The sequence below is a fragment of the Simochromis diagramma genome, unplaced genomic scaffold, assembly GCF_900408965.1.
Source record: "Simochromis diagramma unplaced genomic scaffold, fSimDia1.1 OVJJ01000302.1, whole genome shotgun sequence".
Taxonomy (NCBI): Eukaryota; Metazoa; Chordata; class Actinopteri; order Cichliformes; family Cichlidae; genus Simochromis; species Simochromis diagramma.
The window spans coordinates 237,491-257,201 of NW_024386792.1; the positions used below are offsets into that span (position 1 = coordinate 237,491).

The window sequence follows — 19,711 nt, forward strand, 5'->3', positions numbered from 1 at the left end:
TGAATTAATGAAAATTTGTTTTGTAATTACAGGACAGTCTGGGGATTATCGTGCTGACAGATGTCTTTTATTTACTTAATTTCTTTATCATGCAGGAAAGAAATGAGTTGAACTGTTGAACGTTCCTTCTTTTTTTGCTTATATTACGATATTTGACAGATTTAATGTGCAGTTAAACTTCTTTACAGTGACAGAAAGGGAGGTTTACTCTTAGATGAAAGTAAGCAGTATGTGGCCTTTTACATAAAATGAGTTGGACATCCCTTCTGTAGACTGACCCATTCTTTCACATATTTTTGTATGGCCAGACTGCATAGCTAGGTGCATGATTTTATACTCCTGTGGCAATATGACTGAAAAAAAACCTGAATTGTTAATCTTCCAATTTTGATATAGTGCTCAAAAACAATGTTACTTTCCTTTCTAAAAATAAATAAAACTGTTTTAGCTTTTCATGTGGCTATAAGGTCACGTTTAACATCCTCAAGCAGTAAACAGGGCCAGGGACCAACTCAAAGAGAAGTGACAGAAGTAACTGGATAAGAAAACCGTTGTGTCTCAACTTTGGAGATCATCTTGTTTCAGGCAGAAGTAAAAGAAACGTCGGCTTATAGGGACCAGCACTTTGCCCCAAGGTCAGCAGTAAGTCCCTTTTTGTGTTTCATAAGAACACACGCAATGAATCTTAAAAAAGAAAAAACAAACGCACATTTCAGGCACGTAGTTGATGAAAAATGTTTTATGCAGCCCATAAATCAACTTAACATTAAAGGTTAATTTATGTAAAAATATAGCTTTTTATGCTACCATTTAAAGACTGTGGTTGAATGAGAGCGGTCTCAATGGCGCAGGCAGAATTCACATGAATAAAACATGAGCATGGAGTGCTATATGAGCAATTTATAAGTTCTGAATTTAAGACCCCGAAAAACAAAACCAATACATCAGATTAAATTAGAAATATGTGCGCAAACTTCTGCTGTAGTTTGTCTTATCCACTGACTGCTTGACGTGACATTTGTGATCCCATTTCATCTTTTATGTCCTCAAGAAAACACATAAATCAATAGTTTTGGAACTGCATTGCAGTCATCCATCTGGAAAATAATTTTCTGATACAATATTGTATTTAAAGAGTGCCGCAGGCGCCGTCAACACGACTATTGACGAGCTATTCTTCCCTGGCTTTAAAAATACCCTCACATCCCCAGGGTACACAGCGCAGCATAGGTTAGTAAATCCTTTAAAACCGTCATTTTGAATTGTCGCTTTGTTTATATTTGGGCCTCGTCCAACATCTGGGAACTCTGTGCAAAACTGATTGTTTTTTGTTATTAAAATAACAGGATTTCATAAATACCAAAGTCCTGAGTGTCTCTTTTGAGCTCCTCCAAAAACACAACCTTCTTCCTCACCACGCAGCCATAGCTGTACCCTGGAGAATGAGCAAAGGCAAATATGAGCTCATGAGTCTGCCGCAGATTCACACAGAATACAGCGTGACTTCCACACCAGTGCCTCACCTTTCTCCAGCCCATCCATAACCTGAAGCCTGATGATGTCACCTTTATGGAAACTGAGCATCGAGCGTTCATCTGTAACAAAGTTACGCTCTGCAATCACGTAGTCTGAGTCCTTGAGGGGGAAAAGGGGAAAAACACAGAAAAAAGAGCTTATTTTTGGTTTTTCTTTCTTTTTTTTTAAACAGCTCAAATACCTGCGTACGTTTTATATGTGTAATTGTTGTTTATCTTTGTGTATCTGGACATTGGCATAACCTACTTAAGCTGAATGTTTCAGGTGAATTGTGTGTGTGTGTGTGCTTTGTGCCTTTTTGATCTCATTGATGAACATGTCTATGAGGTGTTTGACTTGTGGTGCCTTGGTTGAGAACAGTATGAGCTTCTCATTGGTCAGATTGAACTCCAGCATGTTCTCAGATGGGATGGTCACAAACAGGATGTCGGCATAGCTGGAAAAAAAGCGGAGTAAATATTTTAACAACAAACAACAAAAACAAAACAAAATAAAACACATTCTCAGACAAAAAATTGGTGAGAGCTTGGAGATACAGTACTGTCTAAAAGTCTCGAGGCAACAGTCATTTCTTCTCAATTTTTTAGGTGGTCTGGTTCTCCAGGCTTTTTGAAGACCATTCAAAGTTTTCCTTTGAACATTGGCTGGTTTTTCCACTCATTTTCAGTCCTTTTCAGAGGAATTACTTTTTTGCGGCCTGATATATAAAGACATAATTGATTTCTTCAGTTTCATATACAAAAAAAGAAGCCAAAGAATAAAAGAAGTGTCAGGTAAGTAACTATCGATAGCAGAAAGTCATGTCCTAATAAATAGGAAAAACTATTCACTGACAATGGAAATGGTGACAGTGGAAAGAAGAAGCCATGAAGGAAAACAGGGAGAAAAGGCTGAGGCATGGACTGAAAATCAGCAGCAGCAGCAACAGGTCTAATGGAGTCCATCCATTCTCTTCCGCTTACCCTTGTTAGGGTTGCAGGGCTGCTGGAGCCTATCCCAGCTAACTTAGGGCAAGAGGCAGGGTACACCCTGGACAGGTCACCAGTCTGTCGCAGTGCTAACACACAGAGACAGACAACCATTCACACTCACATTCACAACTATGCAGTTTAGAGTTACTAATTAACCTAACCCCAGTAACTGCATATCTTTGGACTGCAGGAGGAAGCAAGAGTACCGGGACTCTGGGAGAACCCACACAAACACAGCGGAGAACATGCAAACTCCACAAAGACCCCTCTTGCTGTGAGGCAACAGTGCTAATTCATTTGAGATGGGTTAGCACCAAATTTGAAAGTTTTTGGTCATCAGTATGTATAGAGGAGATCAAATGAGAGGTACAACAGTGAGTGCCTATAGCCATCTGTAAAGTAAAGGCATAACTGGACAGAAAAGTGAAAAACTATCAGTCACGGATTGGCTTCCCCAAGGCCCAGACCTCAACAGACCTCTTTTAAGCAGTGTGGGATCATATCAGCAGAGAACAGAAGGCAACCAACATCCTAAGAAGAGCTCTGAATGTCCTTAAAGGAGCCTGGAGAACTATTCCTGAATACTTCTTAAAGACAGGATGAGAAAGGTTTCCTAAGAGAGCTCAGGCTGTGTTAACAACTAAAGGTGTTCACACCAAATACTGACTGTCAAGTTTGTTAGAATTGTGCAAATGTTGCTTGTTGCATTATGTGCTGTATTTCCGTGTATGTTTGGTGTATTTGTCTGTGACATAAATCTACACAGAGACAAACAAGCACATACGTGTACGGTCTTAGGACTCGGAAGTAGTCTGGAGCTGTAGCACTGCTTTTTACAGTCTTTAGCAGTTTGATTCCACTGTGGGACACTGACAATACCTGCACCCCCGTTCCTACACTACCCTGCAGAAATGTAGACAGAAAAAATATAAAAAAGTGTTATTAAAAATGAAAATTCCCCACCGACTCAGAAATCATACTGCCCTAAGGATTCACCGCCAGGCTCACCGAGGCTGGGAAGAGTCGGGAGAAGTATATTTCCCAGGTTTCCCTGGCTGCTGTGACAACAGTTTTCTTTACGTGCTCCTCCACTGGATCCATATTCTGTCTGACGCCGTGCTTAGCTGCCATTTGCACAAAAAGACACACACAAACTCATGAATGTCAAAGAGATTCAAGCATACGATCTTAAAAAATGTCTCCCAGAAGAACAGACAGACTACCAAAAAGAGCTTTCATTTTCTGCCTTTCATCCCGGGTGACGCGAACACACGCCTCTGACAAGGTGTCATTTACTATCTGGAGGACAGAGGAGAGCAGAGAAGAGGAATTGTTAGAAATTATTAAGACGAATCTTTCTATGATCTTTGTGTTATTAGTTAAACTTATTGAGCTCAAATGGGTTGGAAATTTAAAAAAGAAAGAAAAGAAAAGAAAAGTTACCTGTTTGAAAATTAGATCCAGCACCAGGGGACTGTTGAAGCTGTCTTTGGGATAAAATACCTGTGAAGGAAAGGAAATGCGGTTTAATAGTGAGGAGATACAGGTCAGAATAAGTGGAATTTTTAGGATTTATATTTGTATATGTGCTCACTTCCTTCCTCAGATACAGCCTCCAGGGAACATTGGTGTAGGTGTAGTGCTCTTCATTGGTCCTCTGATGAAGCTGCGTCTGGATAGTTTGTGTCTCTACTGGAAGTTCTCGAGAGACTGCATAAAACAGGTCAGATTATGTCTGTGTTACCTCCGGTCAACACTCTTATTTATACATGAGGATAGAGATGAGACTGTGCTCAGGCAAACCTGTGCTTTAAGCTACGCAAAGAAACTTTGCATTTCACTGCCCTCCTTTCCCTGACGTCCAGAGTAATTTATTATAGTTATCTATTTTGACGTTACAAAATGCAAGCATGACACAAAAGAAAGCAGTTTAACAACTGCTTGCAATGTTAAGACACCTTAAAATCTAAAAGATCATGTGTGGATCACAGAAACACAGAGTGAGGCAAACAAATGATCTGACAGGACTATTTATACACATTGGGCTAACTGGGAACAAGGAATAGGAGGGGAAACCAGACAAGGGTGTTTATGCTCCCCATTTCTGTTTAGCACCCTAACCTGTGCTAGTTAGCACTCCACAGTATAGGGGAGGCTAATGTGAAGGCATTGAAGTGAATCTTTATGCCTGCTATTAGTTCACTACAGAAAATAGGGAAAACTCATTCCAACATTTTGTAAACCTTTTTTTTTAACAGAAAGTCAAACGTTTCTAATAGTTCAGAATCTATGTGCCGTCAGGGTCATGTGGGGTCTCACTGCCGGCTTGCTGTGACAGTCCTCCCATTTCACAGCTGTCAATATCCTGACCTTTAGAGAGCTATTACAGTTGTCTCAGCTATTACTTAGTGTTTACAAGCAGGTAGTGTGAGATGTCAGGAAAATTACAACTGACAGTCAAGATACAAAAGCAAGCTGTTAAATGGCAAAGTGAAGAATACTAAAAGTCTAAAAGAACATACAGATCACAGAAAAACAGGGGGAGGAGACCAATGATCTGAGAGGGATTAAGAGGAGACAAGACTATTTATACACACTGGGTTAACTGAGAACAAGGAACAGGAGGGGAAATTAGACACAGGTGAAAACATTCAGGAAGCAGGAAAAACGCTAATGCAGGGCAGGAAAGAAACCCAAGTGTTAAGTAAAAGTGGAAAGAGAATTAATGCAGACTCTGCATTAAACAAAAGAAATTACTCAGGTGGAACCATGACATTAAGACAGAAACAAGAAAGATGGAGGGACAGACTGGGAAACACTGAGGAAACTAAGAACACAAATAACCAACTTAAAGAAGAAAATGAACCCAAATGCAAGGAGATTAACTATCCAGTGAGTAGGCCAAAACTTTATAATAACCAGATATCAAATTACTAGAAATCTATTTCAAATTCTCAGAGAAGCCTGGAACCATTAAAGTGGCATTTCCTAGATGAGGTCAGGAGGACAGAGAAGTAGATAAAAAGAGGCAAGGAGGCAACATAATGACCCAGCAATACCTGAAAACTGTTAAGAGACTCTTTTCTGGGTGCTTGGCCTTAACTTTATGTAACAATAAGCATATATGTTATTTTTTTAAAACATTAACTAAACACGTGGCATAGAGGTTTGGAGGAGAAATAAAAGTTTGGGAATTTCAACCAGTTTATTCATAAAGCACTTTTCCAAATACATTATGAGTTACTTTATAAAGGCAAATTCAGATTAAGCAATTTAATATAGTACGATGAATAAAAGCAGACCTCTGAAAATGAAGTAGGCAAACAAAGCCTGACAATAAATACTATAAACTGTGAAGTAAATTAGAGACATTATTGAAAGACTTTTTGAGAAGTGATTTAAAATTCGTCACTGACTGAACCAGTTTTACAGCTTAGAGTCCCCTGGTGAAAATAAAAAACACTCAGCTTTAGACTTGATCTAGTCATCCGAGTCCTTGCTGAGAATCTGGCTGGTTGGGCAGCAGTAATAATGCTCGTAACCAAGCAATAAAGCGCTTAAAATGTGATTAATAAAATCTTTAAATTAATTTCCCAAGTGAAGGGAAGCTAAAAAAGGGCTCATGTGGGTTTTTCTTTTTTATTCATCATTTATAAGCCTTGAAACACAGTTTTGAACTAAAATCAGGTTCTGCAGGTTTTCTGTGAGCCAGACAATATCTTCAGCACGTAATTTCTTCTTGTAAGGTCTATTTGATCTAAACAAAACAGAACTGTTCCCTCTCCTCTTTCCTCTCATCCCAGTTGGTCATGGTCGATCCTCTTTGAGCCTGAGGATTATAGGGTCCTGAGATGACTACTGTTGTTTGGTTAAAGCTGAGATTTTTCTAACAAGGGAAAGTGATTTAGCTTCATCTGTACACAAATCAGTGTATACCTGGAGGAGGTATGGGGAGGGGACGGGCAGGCGCTCTGGTCTTTGTGCTCTTGGTGGGTTTAAACCCTGCCTCTTTCACTGCAGACGCAGAGGGTGAAGCAGCAGCAGGACGTTTGGGCTGGAGAGACACAAAAACATGTTGTTATGTGACCTTTTACAGCTGTGGTCAAAAGTTTGCATCCACACAGGGGCAGGTGATGCTCAGACCTAAGAACAAAAGCTGTTAAGTACGGTGGTGGAAGCGTTATGCTCTGGACCTGTTTTGTTGCCAGTGGGACTGGTTTGCCTTGTGTGGATTATAGAAAATAAAAAAATAAATTCAAACTAAATTAAACCAGTTGTAGTTTTTTAAGTCATTAAAGCTGCATCTGTAAAATCATTCCACCCAGTAAAAAGAACAAAGTAAATTTAAAAAAATTAAAAACCTTAAATTACCATGACGAGTGGATTTAAGCTTTTGACCACAACTGTATATGCTGCTTGCATTAACGTGTGTGTGTGTGTGTGTGTGTGTGTGTGTGTGTGTGTGTGTGTGTGTGTGTGTTCACCTGTGGAGCAGGAGGGTTCTCCATCTGTGGTTTGAGGATCTGTAAAGCTTCATCGCGAGGTGTTTGCGTCTTCTTAAACTTCCCTTCTGGTCTCCTAAGTACAACCACACAGTGTCAACATCACACATTACGGTGCGCAGGGTTTTTCTACTACAAATACATCAAATTGTATAATCTGCGTTTATGTTTACTGAGTGTAAACACGATCGTTCTGGTGCTGCGTGCTTAATGCAGGCGTTAACATCGGAGCCGGTGTCTGTCAGTGCTTAGTTCCAGCTCAAGCTTTACAGCGTGCGCAGTTATTTCTGTGTCTGCAGACAGCATCAACTGCTGTGCTGGATTTGCAAGCAAAGTTTATTGTAGGAAAATCTGATCACCGAGCTGAGAGCTGATTCCTCAACACAGAACACGTGTTTGCGTGCGTGCGTGTTTGTGTAGCCTCACCTCTTGCCAGGTGACAGTGGGTCCGGCGGTGGTGGTGGAGAGTTGTATCTTTTAATGATTTCTTTTTAATGAAATAAAACATGTCAACAGAGGGTGGTTTCAAAGTTTTATACAATATTTCAAGAATGTCAAGAAAAAGACTCGCTTATTCACATGTGTGTGTGAACCTGTCAAAAATTGCAGTTACCTTGGATATCTTGGCTGGGGACGACATGATCTGAAGTCTGAGCTGAATACTTCACCACTTCTCCAGCAGGGGGCAGAGGAGACGTCACAACCGGGGCTGAGGCATCCGCAAAAACAGATTAGATTTCCTCTGCTCTCTTAAATGAGAGTTCTGTGAGAAGCGAACTTCTCTCTCACTCTCTTACCAAATTTCCTGACTGGTTTGTCCTTGTTCACGGGGATGCCCGGAGCTTTTCTCAGAGGGACGCTGTCCTTGGCTGACTGAGCCTGAAAAAGCCACATAGACACACACACACACAGAGAAAACAGAGAGTTTGCACTCAAGATTCTGCAGATGTTCAATGTAGTCATCTGCAATTTTGCCGGAGAAGTCAGTTTGGGAGCAAAGAAAAAAGAAGCTGACAGTGTTTTTGGTGCAGATAAACCTGTGGATAGTCTGCACCTGTGCATAATGTTTTTGGGGGACGTTTTTGTTGTTGATTTGTAACATTAAAAGATAGACATGCCAGAGTTCTGACATGAAGGAAGGTCTAAAATGAAAGGTATAAAACTGGTGGATCAAAGGACAATACAGTCAATGCACAGGGTGACATTTTTCCCTCTCAGATAACTATTTTCCCTTTGACCACTACAAACATGAGGATTTGTAATAATGTAAGAGGAAAAGTCATATAGACGCTGAAACAACTTTACATATCTCACTGTACAAATCAAAGCTGCCATCCCAGAAATTTATGAGCTCGGAGGAAAAAAAAGGGATGACCCGAGGATCTCATCACTTGACATGAACTTGGCGAATGTAGCGGAGACGGAGGGAGATATTCTATTCAGTTTGGTCTTTGAGTGCCGCTGATGGATGGCTCTTAACTAGTGAGCTGAAATTTCGCACTGATGGAATGTGCCTCAATCCAATTTAACTGCTTCGCCCATAACCTGTCTGAAATTTTCTCCTCACAATACTTAATACACGGCACTTTACTCAGCAACGTGTGCCAGGGAAATAAAGATGGGCAAACTGTGAGAGTAAATGTTTGGAGGTAGGGATTCTGGGCATCACATCAAAGGGAGGATGAGACTGGCAACTAAATTTGTAATTTGCAACCAAAAAACACAAAACCAAAACAGTAACCAAGGCGGACACCGAATTTCACCTTATTTTGTCTTTTATACCATATAATACGTCTGCGTCTGTGCATAAAGAAACGAATAAGGAAGAAACGTTTCGTCACTCATCCAAGTTCAGTCACAGCTGATTGTTCTCACCTTATAAAGAGATCTGTGTTTTCAGGGTGCTGTGCATTGTGTTTGTGAATCTGTTTACCCGCTCTTTAATGAATTAGTGAGTTTTTAGCTGAGATTCTGATGTTTCTGTGGATACCACACATATATATATTTAAATAACAGAGCCAGTGAAACCAGATGTTCCCCCTCTGTCTCTGGTACTTGGAGCACTGGGGTTCAACCTTTCTAATAATATCAGGCGCAGCTTCATAACTCAAAATATTCAATTATTACTCTTAGAAAAAAAAGATACCACTTCCAAACAGTGTTACGGAGGATTGCAGACCCAGAGTAACCTCCACGAGTAAAACTAAGATATCAGAACCAAAGAAAAGTTGCAGCCGCCTCCGCAGCAGCTGTAGTCGCACAACTGCTTCACCCTCATTTGTCTGAACAATTGAGAGTCACTTTCAGATACGCTTGATTTCGATTGGCTGATTAGGCATAGAAATTAGTATGTTTACTATTGCAGATCTTTGGTTGATGCATTTATGTGTTTTGGTTTTTTATATTTGTTGTTTTTTTCGAACCAGCTGCTGCTTATTATCCTGACAACACATATCTTCTTTGTATTTCAAATAAACGGCTTCTCCTGGATAATGTCTCCTGTTGCTTTAAGTTCACGGCAGCCTCTTTTATACACTCGGCAGTGCTGGAATATTACGCAACGTGTCAGTGCGAACTGTTTCCTCACATGTCTCGGAGTTACTGACCTGTGCTGCTGGGTTAGCTTTGTCAGTTTTTGTGGAGGCTGGCTCAGGGTTAGGGTTGGCAGGGGAGGCCTGAGGCTGAGTCTGGGGACCGGCAGGAGGCCGAGCCTGAGGCTGTGACGGAGCCTGAGCAGAGAGAGGATGGGGGCGAGGCGGGATGTCTGCTGCAGCAAAGGGAGTTGGGGTGAAGTTGGCGTAGGGGCTCGGTGGCATGTTTGCATACGGGCTTGGCGGTATGGCAGCATACGGGCTCGTGGGGGCATAAGGGCTCAGAGGGTGATGGAACAGAGGACTCATGGGAGGGCTCGTGATCGGGGAGGTGGGCGGACTCGACACCGGGCTGCCGACCATAGCCATGGCTTGCATAGTCATCTGTTGGGCCTGAGAAACAAGAACATGACACATTACATTGGTAGCAGAGAGCAGTGGGATAGATAAACAGACGCGGATCCAAAACCGAGGCGCACCATGATGACGGCCTGCTGGTTCACAATCGCCTGCTGCTGCTGGGACAAAACAGCCTGCTGGGCATCTGGAGGAAAAACACAGTAAACAGGATGGAAAATCATGTTTGATGATTCCCCCCCATCATCATCATTCGTTATACAAACCAGGTGTTACAGGTGCCACTGCAGCAACAGGAGGCGACATCACACCTCCCACAGGAAGTACTCGCACAGCTGTGAACACAAACACACACAGCCATCCAGTTTCTGTCAGATGTTAAGTGTGTTTGTTTTATTTCACACGCTAATCATCTGTCAGGACTGTGGAGTGCGAAGGAGTAAATATTTAGCATGTGTGCCCATGTCTGTGACTGACCTCCAGGTGGAGGCGGTGGGCCCGTGGACGCTCCTTGTTGATGCCAACCACCACCAACTCCCCCAGCTCCCTTCATCCGGCTGGATAGTCCTCCAGCTGATTCTACTTCCTGTGAGGATACACAAGCAGACTTTAAAACCACAGGCTGTATATAAAAGATGAATATAGTCACCGTGAGGTCAAGCACCAAAGAGTCAAAGTCATTTTTGTTCTAAATGTATTAAGAAACACTTGAAATACTCCGAATTTGGATTAATCGCTCAATCACACCTGTTGTCACTGATTTTCGGTCCAGCTCTTGTGTAATTTGTATAATTTGGCAAACCAAATGCATTTTCTCTGCTTCCATGGCTTTTTCCACAGCCACACTTCCACTCAGACCATTTCTAATGAGGTTTCAGCAAAGTTCAGCTTCCTCAAATTTTTTAAGGACACACTGCACACAGTGCTGAGGTAAAAGTTTTCAGCTAACAGCTCTTCGGTAATCACCTGTTGATGCACAAATACCATTTGATCCCATTCAAACTCTTATATTTGTCATTTTTCATAGATACAAAATAAGAAAATGGAACAAGTGCCTAAAGGTACAATTTAAAAGTAGCTTAACAAAAAAATAATTCCTCTGAAAATGTCAGGTTCAAGGTCTAAACTGATTTTTTTTTTCTTTTTTTTAAAGCAGCCAATCTTCAAAGAAAAACTCTGAAAGGCCTTCAGAAAGCCTGGAGAACTGTCCATTTTAAAAATCACAAGAAGGTCAGGCTGCTTGTAAGCAAATGTAGAGAAAAGAGGGATAGCTCAAAACTTTTGCACAGAACTCTCTATGTATATTTGTATGTGTGTATATATTTAAATATATATACAATATATGTATGTATCTGTGTGTCTGCTTGTTGAAACAGCATTTGTGCTTACAGTATCTTAGAGCGAGTGACTGTCTGCTGTGTGATCAGAGGAATCTCCCTCTTCAGTGTGCAACCGTTCCATCAGAAATCAGCCACTGACCCATAAATCCTCAGGAGTGTGTGCGTTTGTAGGCCATGTCTCATTAAAAAATAAGCCCTTCATTTGCCAGAGTGTCAGTCCCTCGTAAGCAGATCCCCTGGGTGGGAAATCATCGTGGCGATCTGGTGGCTGTGACAGTTACGGTAACTGGGTAATGGAATAGGTTGCTGGCCGGGAGAGGTCTGTAGAACACATCTGATACATGCTAATTCCTGTCAGCCACATCCGATAGCACGACTAACATTCACCACATCGGCGTCCAGAGGACTGGCCGGCCGACAAAGTCACGCATTCACTGCACCACTGCCCTGACAAAAGGCTTTAACTCAGTCTTCAGATATTCTTTGCAATCACACATTTTAGATGAAGAATAAGTGTTTTTACTGCTGTAAGAAAACAATTTTCAAGTGAAAAAAGCTTTTATCTGGCACAACCAGGCTAAAAAACATAAATCACCAGACACACTTTACTAAATATCCTCCTTTCTAGAAACATGCCCTAATTCCCAGTCACAGTTTTGCTGTAATTAACTTGGAGCTCACAGTTTGTGACAAAGACGCTCAGGCTTTTGCTATTAGGGCCTCACATTATGATATTCACTCTCTACCAAACTCCCACTGAGTCTCGTGTCCTTTTAAATGTTCTCGGTCTCTCGATGACGCCTGTTGAGAAGGTGATGTAAAACAATTATTGTTCTTCTTTAATTAGATTTTGCTCTCTTTAATGACTTTTGTCCTTACTCTCATTTTATGCACCTTATCCAGTTATGTTTTGTATTATATTTTTACTATTATTGGTGGAAAAACTGTGGAAAAAAATGGCTGCAAAATTACAAAAAGGTTTATTCGATCAAACACTACACTTTCTGAACATCTCAGACCTACACGTCCATAGGACAGACCTGAAACTGGGTGCTTCTATTGGAAATTGCTCTCAGAGGTATATTCACAACTGTCTGTATGCTAGTGGCAAAAGTGCTCTCTATATGCATTGTACGTCTAACTGACTTTTACCCAGTATGCAGCTCATTCCTTGAAGGCACACTCCATGCCCACTTTCTAAAAATAGAGCTCTACAGAGATTTACAGTGACTGACAGTAAGTGGTTGATGGAGGAGTCTGCTCGCATGCGCAAGTGTTTCAGAGTGAATGAATTATGTAACTTACTCCAGCTCCGTCAGACAGCACTGGGTCAAACAGGCTGTCAAGATAACGATCCATCCCTCTGTGAGGCTCCAGGTCTGAGAGAGGGGAGAGGACTTTGAAGTCTGCTCCAGTCACAATCAATATGTGCACACATATGTTTGGTGTAGTGACGTACCTTGGCTGATTGCATCCGAGCTAGACATGGCTGTAGATATGACATCATCGTTCGTGTTAAAGCCACCCCCCAACAGGCTTCTGTAACACAATAAGAAAGAAAAGGCTGTTTAAAACTGGTGGCGACACCTTTACAGACTTTTAAAATGTCCTTTAAAGTTGTTTAAAGGTTTACTAACATGCAAACAATTAGTTATGTACACATCCAACAGTTCCAAGCAACTTTCATGTCTGTGTTTTTCTGGGAAGCTCCATTTTTGGTCTTTACCAACTGTCTTCAGCTAATAAAAGCTCAGCTTTGTGAACCAATGAGTCACTATTTGTGCTACTGTATTTTTATCTGGTGCCGAGCAGGGAGTGTGCAGTTGCTTTTAAGCAGGGGGCAACCTCTGCGATTGGAAAATGAAGCCAAAGAATTGGTGTTTGAGGCTGGATTCAAAAGTGAAAGTCAGTCCCCAGAGACTCACATGCCAGAATATCCAAATTCACAGCAGAAATCGACATGTTTCACCCTGGAACAAAAACCTGTTCTGGTCTCCATAGCAAATTTCTCAGTTCGTGACAAATGTTCAGTTTTCTTATTCATCTATTTAATTGCATTAATGATAGGTGGATACCAACCCAGAGAGCCATAACCAATAGCTACCTGCTAAGCTTCTCTGACAACGATCTGACAAAGAATACACTTTGAAGTCTGGGTGAGATTTAGCATTTTATTTGTATGCTACACAGTATTAATTAGCAAATATCTGTGTTTTTCAGATGCACTTTGCTAGCCAAGCTTGCAAACATTAGCTGATTATGCAGCATTCTAATCACTCAAGTGTCCCACTTCCAGCTTCAATAAAAGTAAGACAGCGACAGACAAAATGCTAAAATCTAACTTTTAAAACGTGGCTTCACAAATGAATCCCTGATGTCCTCATGCTGGCAACTTCCATCTTTTATATACAGTCTGCAGCTTAAGGAGTTTGTTGTTTGTTTGGTTTTTTACTTCTTTTTTTTTGCTGAGAACAGCTACAAACAATATTTACTGTTGTTTCTAACTGAGTCACTCAGTTTGCAGGTACAGACAAAGGAAAGCATAATTTATAACTATACTAACCTTAAGCATCTTAAGTTAAAATACCTCTGAGGCTAGAAACTTTTTGTATATTATTTCATCATACTGACATTTCAGAGATGTATCAGGTCAAGGTGGAGTTGTTTTTAAATCATCATGTATGCTTAGGTATTTGGGTTTAGTGGTTGTTAAATAATAAATATCTGGGGTTGTGACATCAATAACAGGGCAAGAATGAAGAAAATCTAAATTTGCAGTAAATAAATCTATATTAACCTTGTTGATGTGTCCCTTAATGTTAGCCTTTTGTGAAATATTTAAAGAAAATTCCAGTGGGAAATTATTTAAAATCCTGCAACAATGGATCCAAAGAGCCTTGGTACATTTTTAAATGGAATTTGTGCTACCAGTGGAAAGTTGAATATTTCCAGCAGGCCTGAAGTTGTATCTCAAAAGTATCTCAAAGTTATGAGTAAGTACAGCACCAGAGAAAATGCACTTATTAACTTCATCATCTTAAAATGTAAACAGTGACAAACTCAACCCCATAATGGCTGAATGGGTTCATGAAATCGCAGAGATTTCTGGGTGTGTATGTGTGTGTGTGTCTTACATGCTGGCATTGGCCCGCACTCTGGTTGGTTCCTGTGCAGAGATGATGAAGTAGCTGCTGTGTTTGGGGAAGTCAGCAGGAAATTCCAGATCTGACATCAGGTCCAGAACGTAGTCTGAGCCCTCTAGCTCCACCCACTGAGCCGGCTCTTTCAGCAGCACCGACCATCCTCGACGGCCCTCCACCACACCCCTAGACACACATACACACACAGAGGCGCACAATACAAGACTGTAATCTGTTCACTTGTCATCAGCTTTTCTCTTTTCAGAATTTCTACATTACCCAGTGAATTTTGTGCAAAGATGCTACCTGTGTTGTAAGATGTCTTTGGCCATCTCTTCTCCTGTTGTCCATGAGTGCAGTGGACACAGAAAGGACACACCTGAAGAACAAATGTCCCAGAGTGAATAAAATGAACTGCTACATGCTGTGTTTGTCTTCCATTCTCCCTTCTGTATTGCTTAAACAAACTTCTCAGCGCCCTCACTGGTGTGTTTGGGAAGATTCCCACAGACACCAGTACAGCAAACAGACACAAACAAGACCAGTGAACCAGAGCGAGTATCAGGTGTTGTCTAATCCTCAGCGGACTTGCCACGAGGCTCGAGGACAGATTAGCTGAATGACAAGCGGAAATGAGAGAGAGAGACAGCTACCGCTGTCATGCTGGAGAGTGCACACATTGACAGGGCTCGGGGGAAATAAAGACAGTCGAGGTTGCCTCAGCTACAGGGAGTCAAATTGTACCAAATGACCATTTCAATAGGTTCAATAATAAGACCACAACTCCTCCCATACAGATATAAATGTGGCCAATCTCACATTTTAGATGGTCTTCCGCTAATTTTAGATTACTCCGAGGCTTCAACTTTAATTTATCTTTGGAGAAAAGGACAAAATCGTTTGTCAAACACTGTGGGTGGTGAGCGATGATTGTGTCGGTGTGAATAATGGCAGTGAATAATCTCCCTTGGACATCTCAGGACATTACAGAAAGATTCAGTTTTCACAGACCGATCCTGGGTAATAAATTCACAGTGCAATGCCTGCTGAATGTGGGGAAAAAATAGGACCATTCTCCTACATCATGCTCCTGACATGATACTTGACACCATCTAGTCTCAGTAAAGACTGAGACATGAGTAATTTTAACCTGGTTTTTGCCCTTTTCCCATCTTCTTTTACAAATAGGTAAAAAAAAAAACCCGCTTCCAAAGAGCAATAGAAAAGCAGCATCCTCGCAGAAAGTGAACCAGGGGTACACAAGGAGGTGATCCTGAAAATGGAGATCCTCCAAATTTATATCAGGTAAGGTAACCTTTGATTGCATCTCATAGTTATTATGTGTGTACATGTTGCACAGTGTTGCTGCACCAGATTAAGAGCATTCAGTCAAAAAGGCAAAGGGTAGTTAAAAAAATATATAAATGCAATTTTTTCAACATTCTTTTTATCATCTCCCTTTTTGCTTCTTAGCAAGTTTTACAAAACGACAAAATGATTTGAAAATAGGATTGAGCTTAACTAAATTCAAAGAAAGTGAATATGCTGACTACAAATATAGTTGGTAGACCCAGGCTCAGGCTCAGGGGCACTTTGACACATCTCTAAAAAACCAAACAAACAAAGCAAAAAAAAGAAAAGAAAAGAAAATGCTTGCATTCTCTTTCATAAAGGTTTTCATTGTGTGTTGTTCATTTTCTCACCATCGAAACAGTGCACGTGCAGAACCGTGTGAGCTTTCTTGCGATTGGCGGTCCACTCCAGTAGGCAGGGTGGGTACGTCCTGACATACTCTGGCCCGACACTGAGCCTCTGCAGGGCCTGAAGCAGACGGTGCTGGCACACACAGTCATAGCCCTCCGGCCCATAGTCAGACACGAACCTGCAAAACAACAACAAGCATGAACAAACACAAGTATCAGCACAACCACAGCAAAAATATACCAAGGAGCAAAATACTTCAAAAGAACAAATTAATTTAGAGCATAAAGATCAATAAACTGTTGCTAATAGTGATGGATGGTTTATATGTTGCAGGCTCACGTCTTACTTCAGCAGGTACTTTGCAAGCCTCTGAGAGGGCAGGAAGGCAGAAAGGCAGGAAGAAAGCAGGAGCCAGCCACGCTCTGAATTTAGGATGTTAGGATTCCTCCACACCTAGTGGTACAAAAGACAGCAATGAAGTAAATTAAGAAAACATTTAATTAGTAATGTAGTTTATTAGTAGACACAAAAAGTGGTTCTTACTTGATTTGCCACCTGAACCAGAATCTCATCTCTGAGGCTGGGATTGGCCAGTCCTCTTTGGATGATGTAGTTCCCAAACAGATTCTCCTGAGCCCCGTTCAAGTTTGGGTCACCCATGAACCTAAGTATCTATTAAAAGCACGGGTAGTTGGTAGTTAAGACATGCATAAGTAAAACTCAAGCCCCCAAATTTATAGGTTTGGTCAAAAAAGGTTTTACTGATTTTGAACAGTTGACGTCCAATTAAACTGATGGTTAAATCAACACAGATACAGTTAGAACCACAAGTGTTTGGACCAGGACAGATACTAAATCAAGCAACTAAGATGTGATGGAAGTGCAGACTTTGAGCTTTAATTAAGTGGTTTCATATAAATATTATATGAACTATTTAGGAACTACAGCTATGTTTATGCATATTTCCCTCAATTTATATAGTTTTATTTTTAAAACACCAAAAACTGAATTGTCAGGTAAAGACACTACAATAATAGAGAGAAAACACCTGCAATCAAACAACGCCCTATAAGCAAGCACTTGGTGACAGCGGGAAGGAAAAACTCGCTTTTAACAGAAAGAAACCTCCAGCAGAATACCATGACCGGTTTGGGGTGAGGGGAGGAAGACAGGACAAAAGACACACTTTGGAAGAGAGCTAGAGATTAATAATAACTAATTAATAATAACAGAGTGGTGTGAAAACACACTGTGAGTGAAAAGAGGTAAGTGAAGAAGAAACAGTCAGTACTTGATGGGAAGCCATGAAGGAGCCTAGACCTATTGCAGCATAACTAAGGGCGGATTTAAGGTCACCTGATCCAGCCCCAACTATAAGCTCCATAAAAAAGGAAAGCTTCAGTAGCTGCTTGATGCTTGCTTGTTTGTGGGTCCCTTTGCATTCAGTTTTGCCTTCACTAACTGAAAAGCATGCTCGGCTGGGTTGAGATCGGGTGACTGACTTTGGTCACTGAATAATATTTTCTACTTTCTTCGCCTGGACAAACTCTTGGGTTCCTTTAGGTCACTATCCTTTTTCACTGTGAAGCACTGTCCAATCAGTTTTGCAGCTTTTGGCTGAGTCTAAGCAGAGAGTGTAGCCCTGCACACTTCACTATTCATCCTGCTGCTTCTATCCGCAGTCACAACATCAATAAATACCAGTGACCCAGTTCCGCTGGCAGCCATACATACATGCCCATGCTGTAACATTGTCCCCCCATGTTTGACAGATAATGTGATATGCTTTGGATGGTGAGCTGTCTCTCTCCTTCTCCATACTTTTCTCTTCCCATCACTCTGGTGCGGGTTGATTTGGCCACTCCTAAAGTTTTTGCCACCTCTCTGACAGCCTCCTTCCCTTGCATGTCTTGGGACCTCGTATTGAGAGCTGAAGAGCCAGCAAATGCACCTTCAGCCACAGATCTTTTATCTGCCTAAGCTTTAATGAAATAACAAGAGACCCGGCTTCACCTGGTCACCTGCTTGTTTGAATGTTTGATTTAAAATCCACCGAAGTGTCATGCAGAGGCAACATTACAAGAAAAAAAAGAAAAGTATCATTTTCCAAAAACCTGTGGACTTAACTGTAGCTGAGGGATTTTTAAAGTGCCAAAAACTGGAGGACACATTCATTTGATTGCTTTTCATTTCCTGACATTAGATTTGACCTTTCAGCACCGCAAGGTTTTCATTTACACTGTAGATACCAGAGTTACCCAGCAACAACTGAATGCAACTATACCAGAAGGAAAACGTTGAGGGCTCCGTGTTTTAGCTCCTCATCCATTCGAATCAGGGAATTCTCCAGCGGGGCTGTCACCATCCCAAACAACGGCTCCTATAAACACACACACACTCAGCGTGAGAAATGATATATGCAGTTACCATTTACAACCCTCATATAAATGAGTCCTGTGACGCTTCCCATTTATTTAAACCATTCACAAAAATTTACATGCATTTCCCGAGTGCTTGTACTTTTCCTGTTGTAAGGGACATGAAGCTGTTTAGACAGTGATGTTGTGCAGACCTGCTTCCCCTGTGGTGACAAAAAGCAAGTCCTCTTGATGTAAATAATTACATTTTATGACAACCACTTGGTTTAATGTTACAGTAAAAGGTTTATGGTTCAGCAAGTAGCAGCAGTAGCATGTTTAGGGTTACAGAAAGTCTACATGCGATAAATGTAAGTCAGTGTAATGTCCTCTAACACGATCTGAACATAACTGTGCGTGTATCTTCATTATTACCCTAAACATAGCCCGGATGTAGTGTGTCATGAGGTAGTTGTTGATGTCCAGGGGCAGGGTCAACTGGGGGTCAACCTGAACCTTTGGAGCCTGAACGACAGCCAAGCAGTCAGAATGCAGCTCCTCACCACCTGCACGACACACGCATACAAACAAAAGCAGCAGGCCGTGTGTGAGCACAGAAATACGACAGCAAATATTCTCGAGGCCACCTGCAAACAAGATGGAACACATCTTCTGATGGAGGTTTTTTATAGCACTGTCTTCATATCAGCAAGTGTTATATATGAGTGTGTGTGTGTGTACCTGAAGCAGCCTGTAGCAGGGCGGCCAGCTCAGCAGGAATGGGCAATGTTGTCACATTCACCACTTCTCGATTGATGCGATCCTGCACACGTTACAAACACACACACACTCAAACATTTATACATGTACACGAAATCTTCTTCTTTTACTCAAAATGCGGCCCTCCTCCCTTTGACGTATTCTCCCTACGTCCTCCCTGTCTCACCTCCTCCGCCTTCCTTGCAGGCTCCACCACTGTCTGACAGAAACACAACAGCATCATACTTGACACGCTGGTTCATTTTTTATTTGTTCGCTTGTTTTTAGAAATATGTAAATGTGTCCAGCAGTTTATTCAAACCGTGTGCGCCTACCCTCATGTAACGCTGGCGATTGACGATGAGCAGCACGACGGAGCGTAACCTGATTAGGTACTTCCTCCTCAGAGCAAAGTTTTTCCTTTTCAGGGGAAGGATTAACCATGAAGGATTCG

The 19,711-nt window shown here is 41.4% G+C and overlaps 1 protein-coding gene across 1 annotated transcript in view; it reads right to left on the bottom strand.

The window, feature by feature from the left end:
• myo15ab (myosin XVAb) overlaps window positions 1-19,711 on the bottom strand; it is a 56,935-nt gene that overhangs the window by 9,791 nt on the left and 27,433 nt on the right. The window contains exons 33-61 of the mRNA XM_040023644.1: window positions 19,593-19,677; window positions 19,445-19,477; window positions 19,240-19,321; window positions 18,934-19,064; window positions 18,426-18,521; window positions 16,685-16,813; window positions 16,488-16,594; window positions 16,141-16,319; window positions 14,744-14,816; window positions 14,432-14,623; window positions 12,757-12,836; window positions 12,603-12,676; window positions 10,435-10,543; window positions 10,224-10,292; window positions 10,080-10,144; window positions 9,616-9,993; window positions 7,807-7,888; window positions 7,623-7,718; window positions 7,436-7,496; window positions 6,992-7,085; window positions 6,444-6,561; window positions 4,102-4,217; window positions 3,951-4,010; window positions 3,731-3,806; window positions 3,516-3,631; window positions 3,292-3,410; window positions 1,831-1,972; window positions 1,524-1,635; window positions 1,361-1,435 (exon numbers count right to left, since the gene is read on the bottom strand). Of these exons, the coding sequence (XP_039879578.1) occupies window positions 1,361-1,435; window positions 1,524-1,635; window positions 1,831-1,972; window positions 3,292-3,410; window positions 3,516-3,631; window positions 3,731-3,806; window positions 3,951-4,010; window positions 4,102-4,217; window positions 6,444-6,561; window positions 6,992-7,085; window positions 7,436-7,496; window positions 7,623-7,718; window positions 7,807-7,888; window positions 9,616-9,993; window positions 10,080-10,144; window positions 10,224-10,292; window positions 10,435-10,543; window positions 12,603-12,676; window positions 12,757-12,836; window positions 14,432-14,623; window positions 14,744-14,816; window positions 16,141-16,319; window positions 16,488-16,594; window positions 16,685-16,813; window positions 18,426-18,521; window positions 18,934-19,064; window positions 19,240-19,321; window positions 19,445-19,477; window positions 19,593-19,677 (3,149 nt within the window). The remainder of the gene's footprint in view (window positions 1-1,360; window positions 1,436-1,523; window positions 1,636-1,830; window positions 1,973-3,291; window positions 3,411-3,515; window positions 3,632-3,730; window positions 3,807-3,950; window positions 4,011-4,101; window positions 4,218-6,443; window positions 6,562-6,991; window positions 7,086-7,435; window positions 7,497-7,622; window positions 7,719-7,806; window positions 7,889-9,615; window positions 9,994-10,079; window positions 10,145-10,223; window positions 10,293-10,434; window positions 10,544-12,602; window positions 12,677-12,756; window positions 12,837-14,431; window positions 14,624-14,743; window positions 14,817-16,140; window positions 16,320-16,487; window positions 16,595-16,684; window positions 16,814-18,425; window positions 18,522-18,933; window positions 19,065-19,239; window positions 19,322-19,444; window positions 19,478-19,592; window positions 19,678-19,711) is intronic.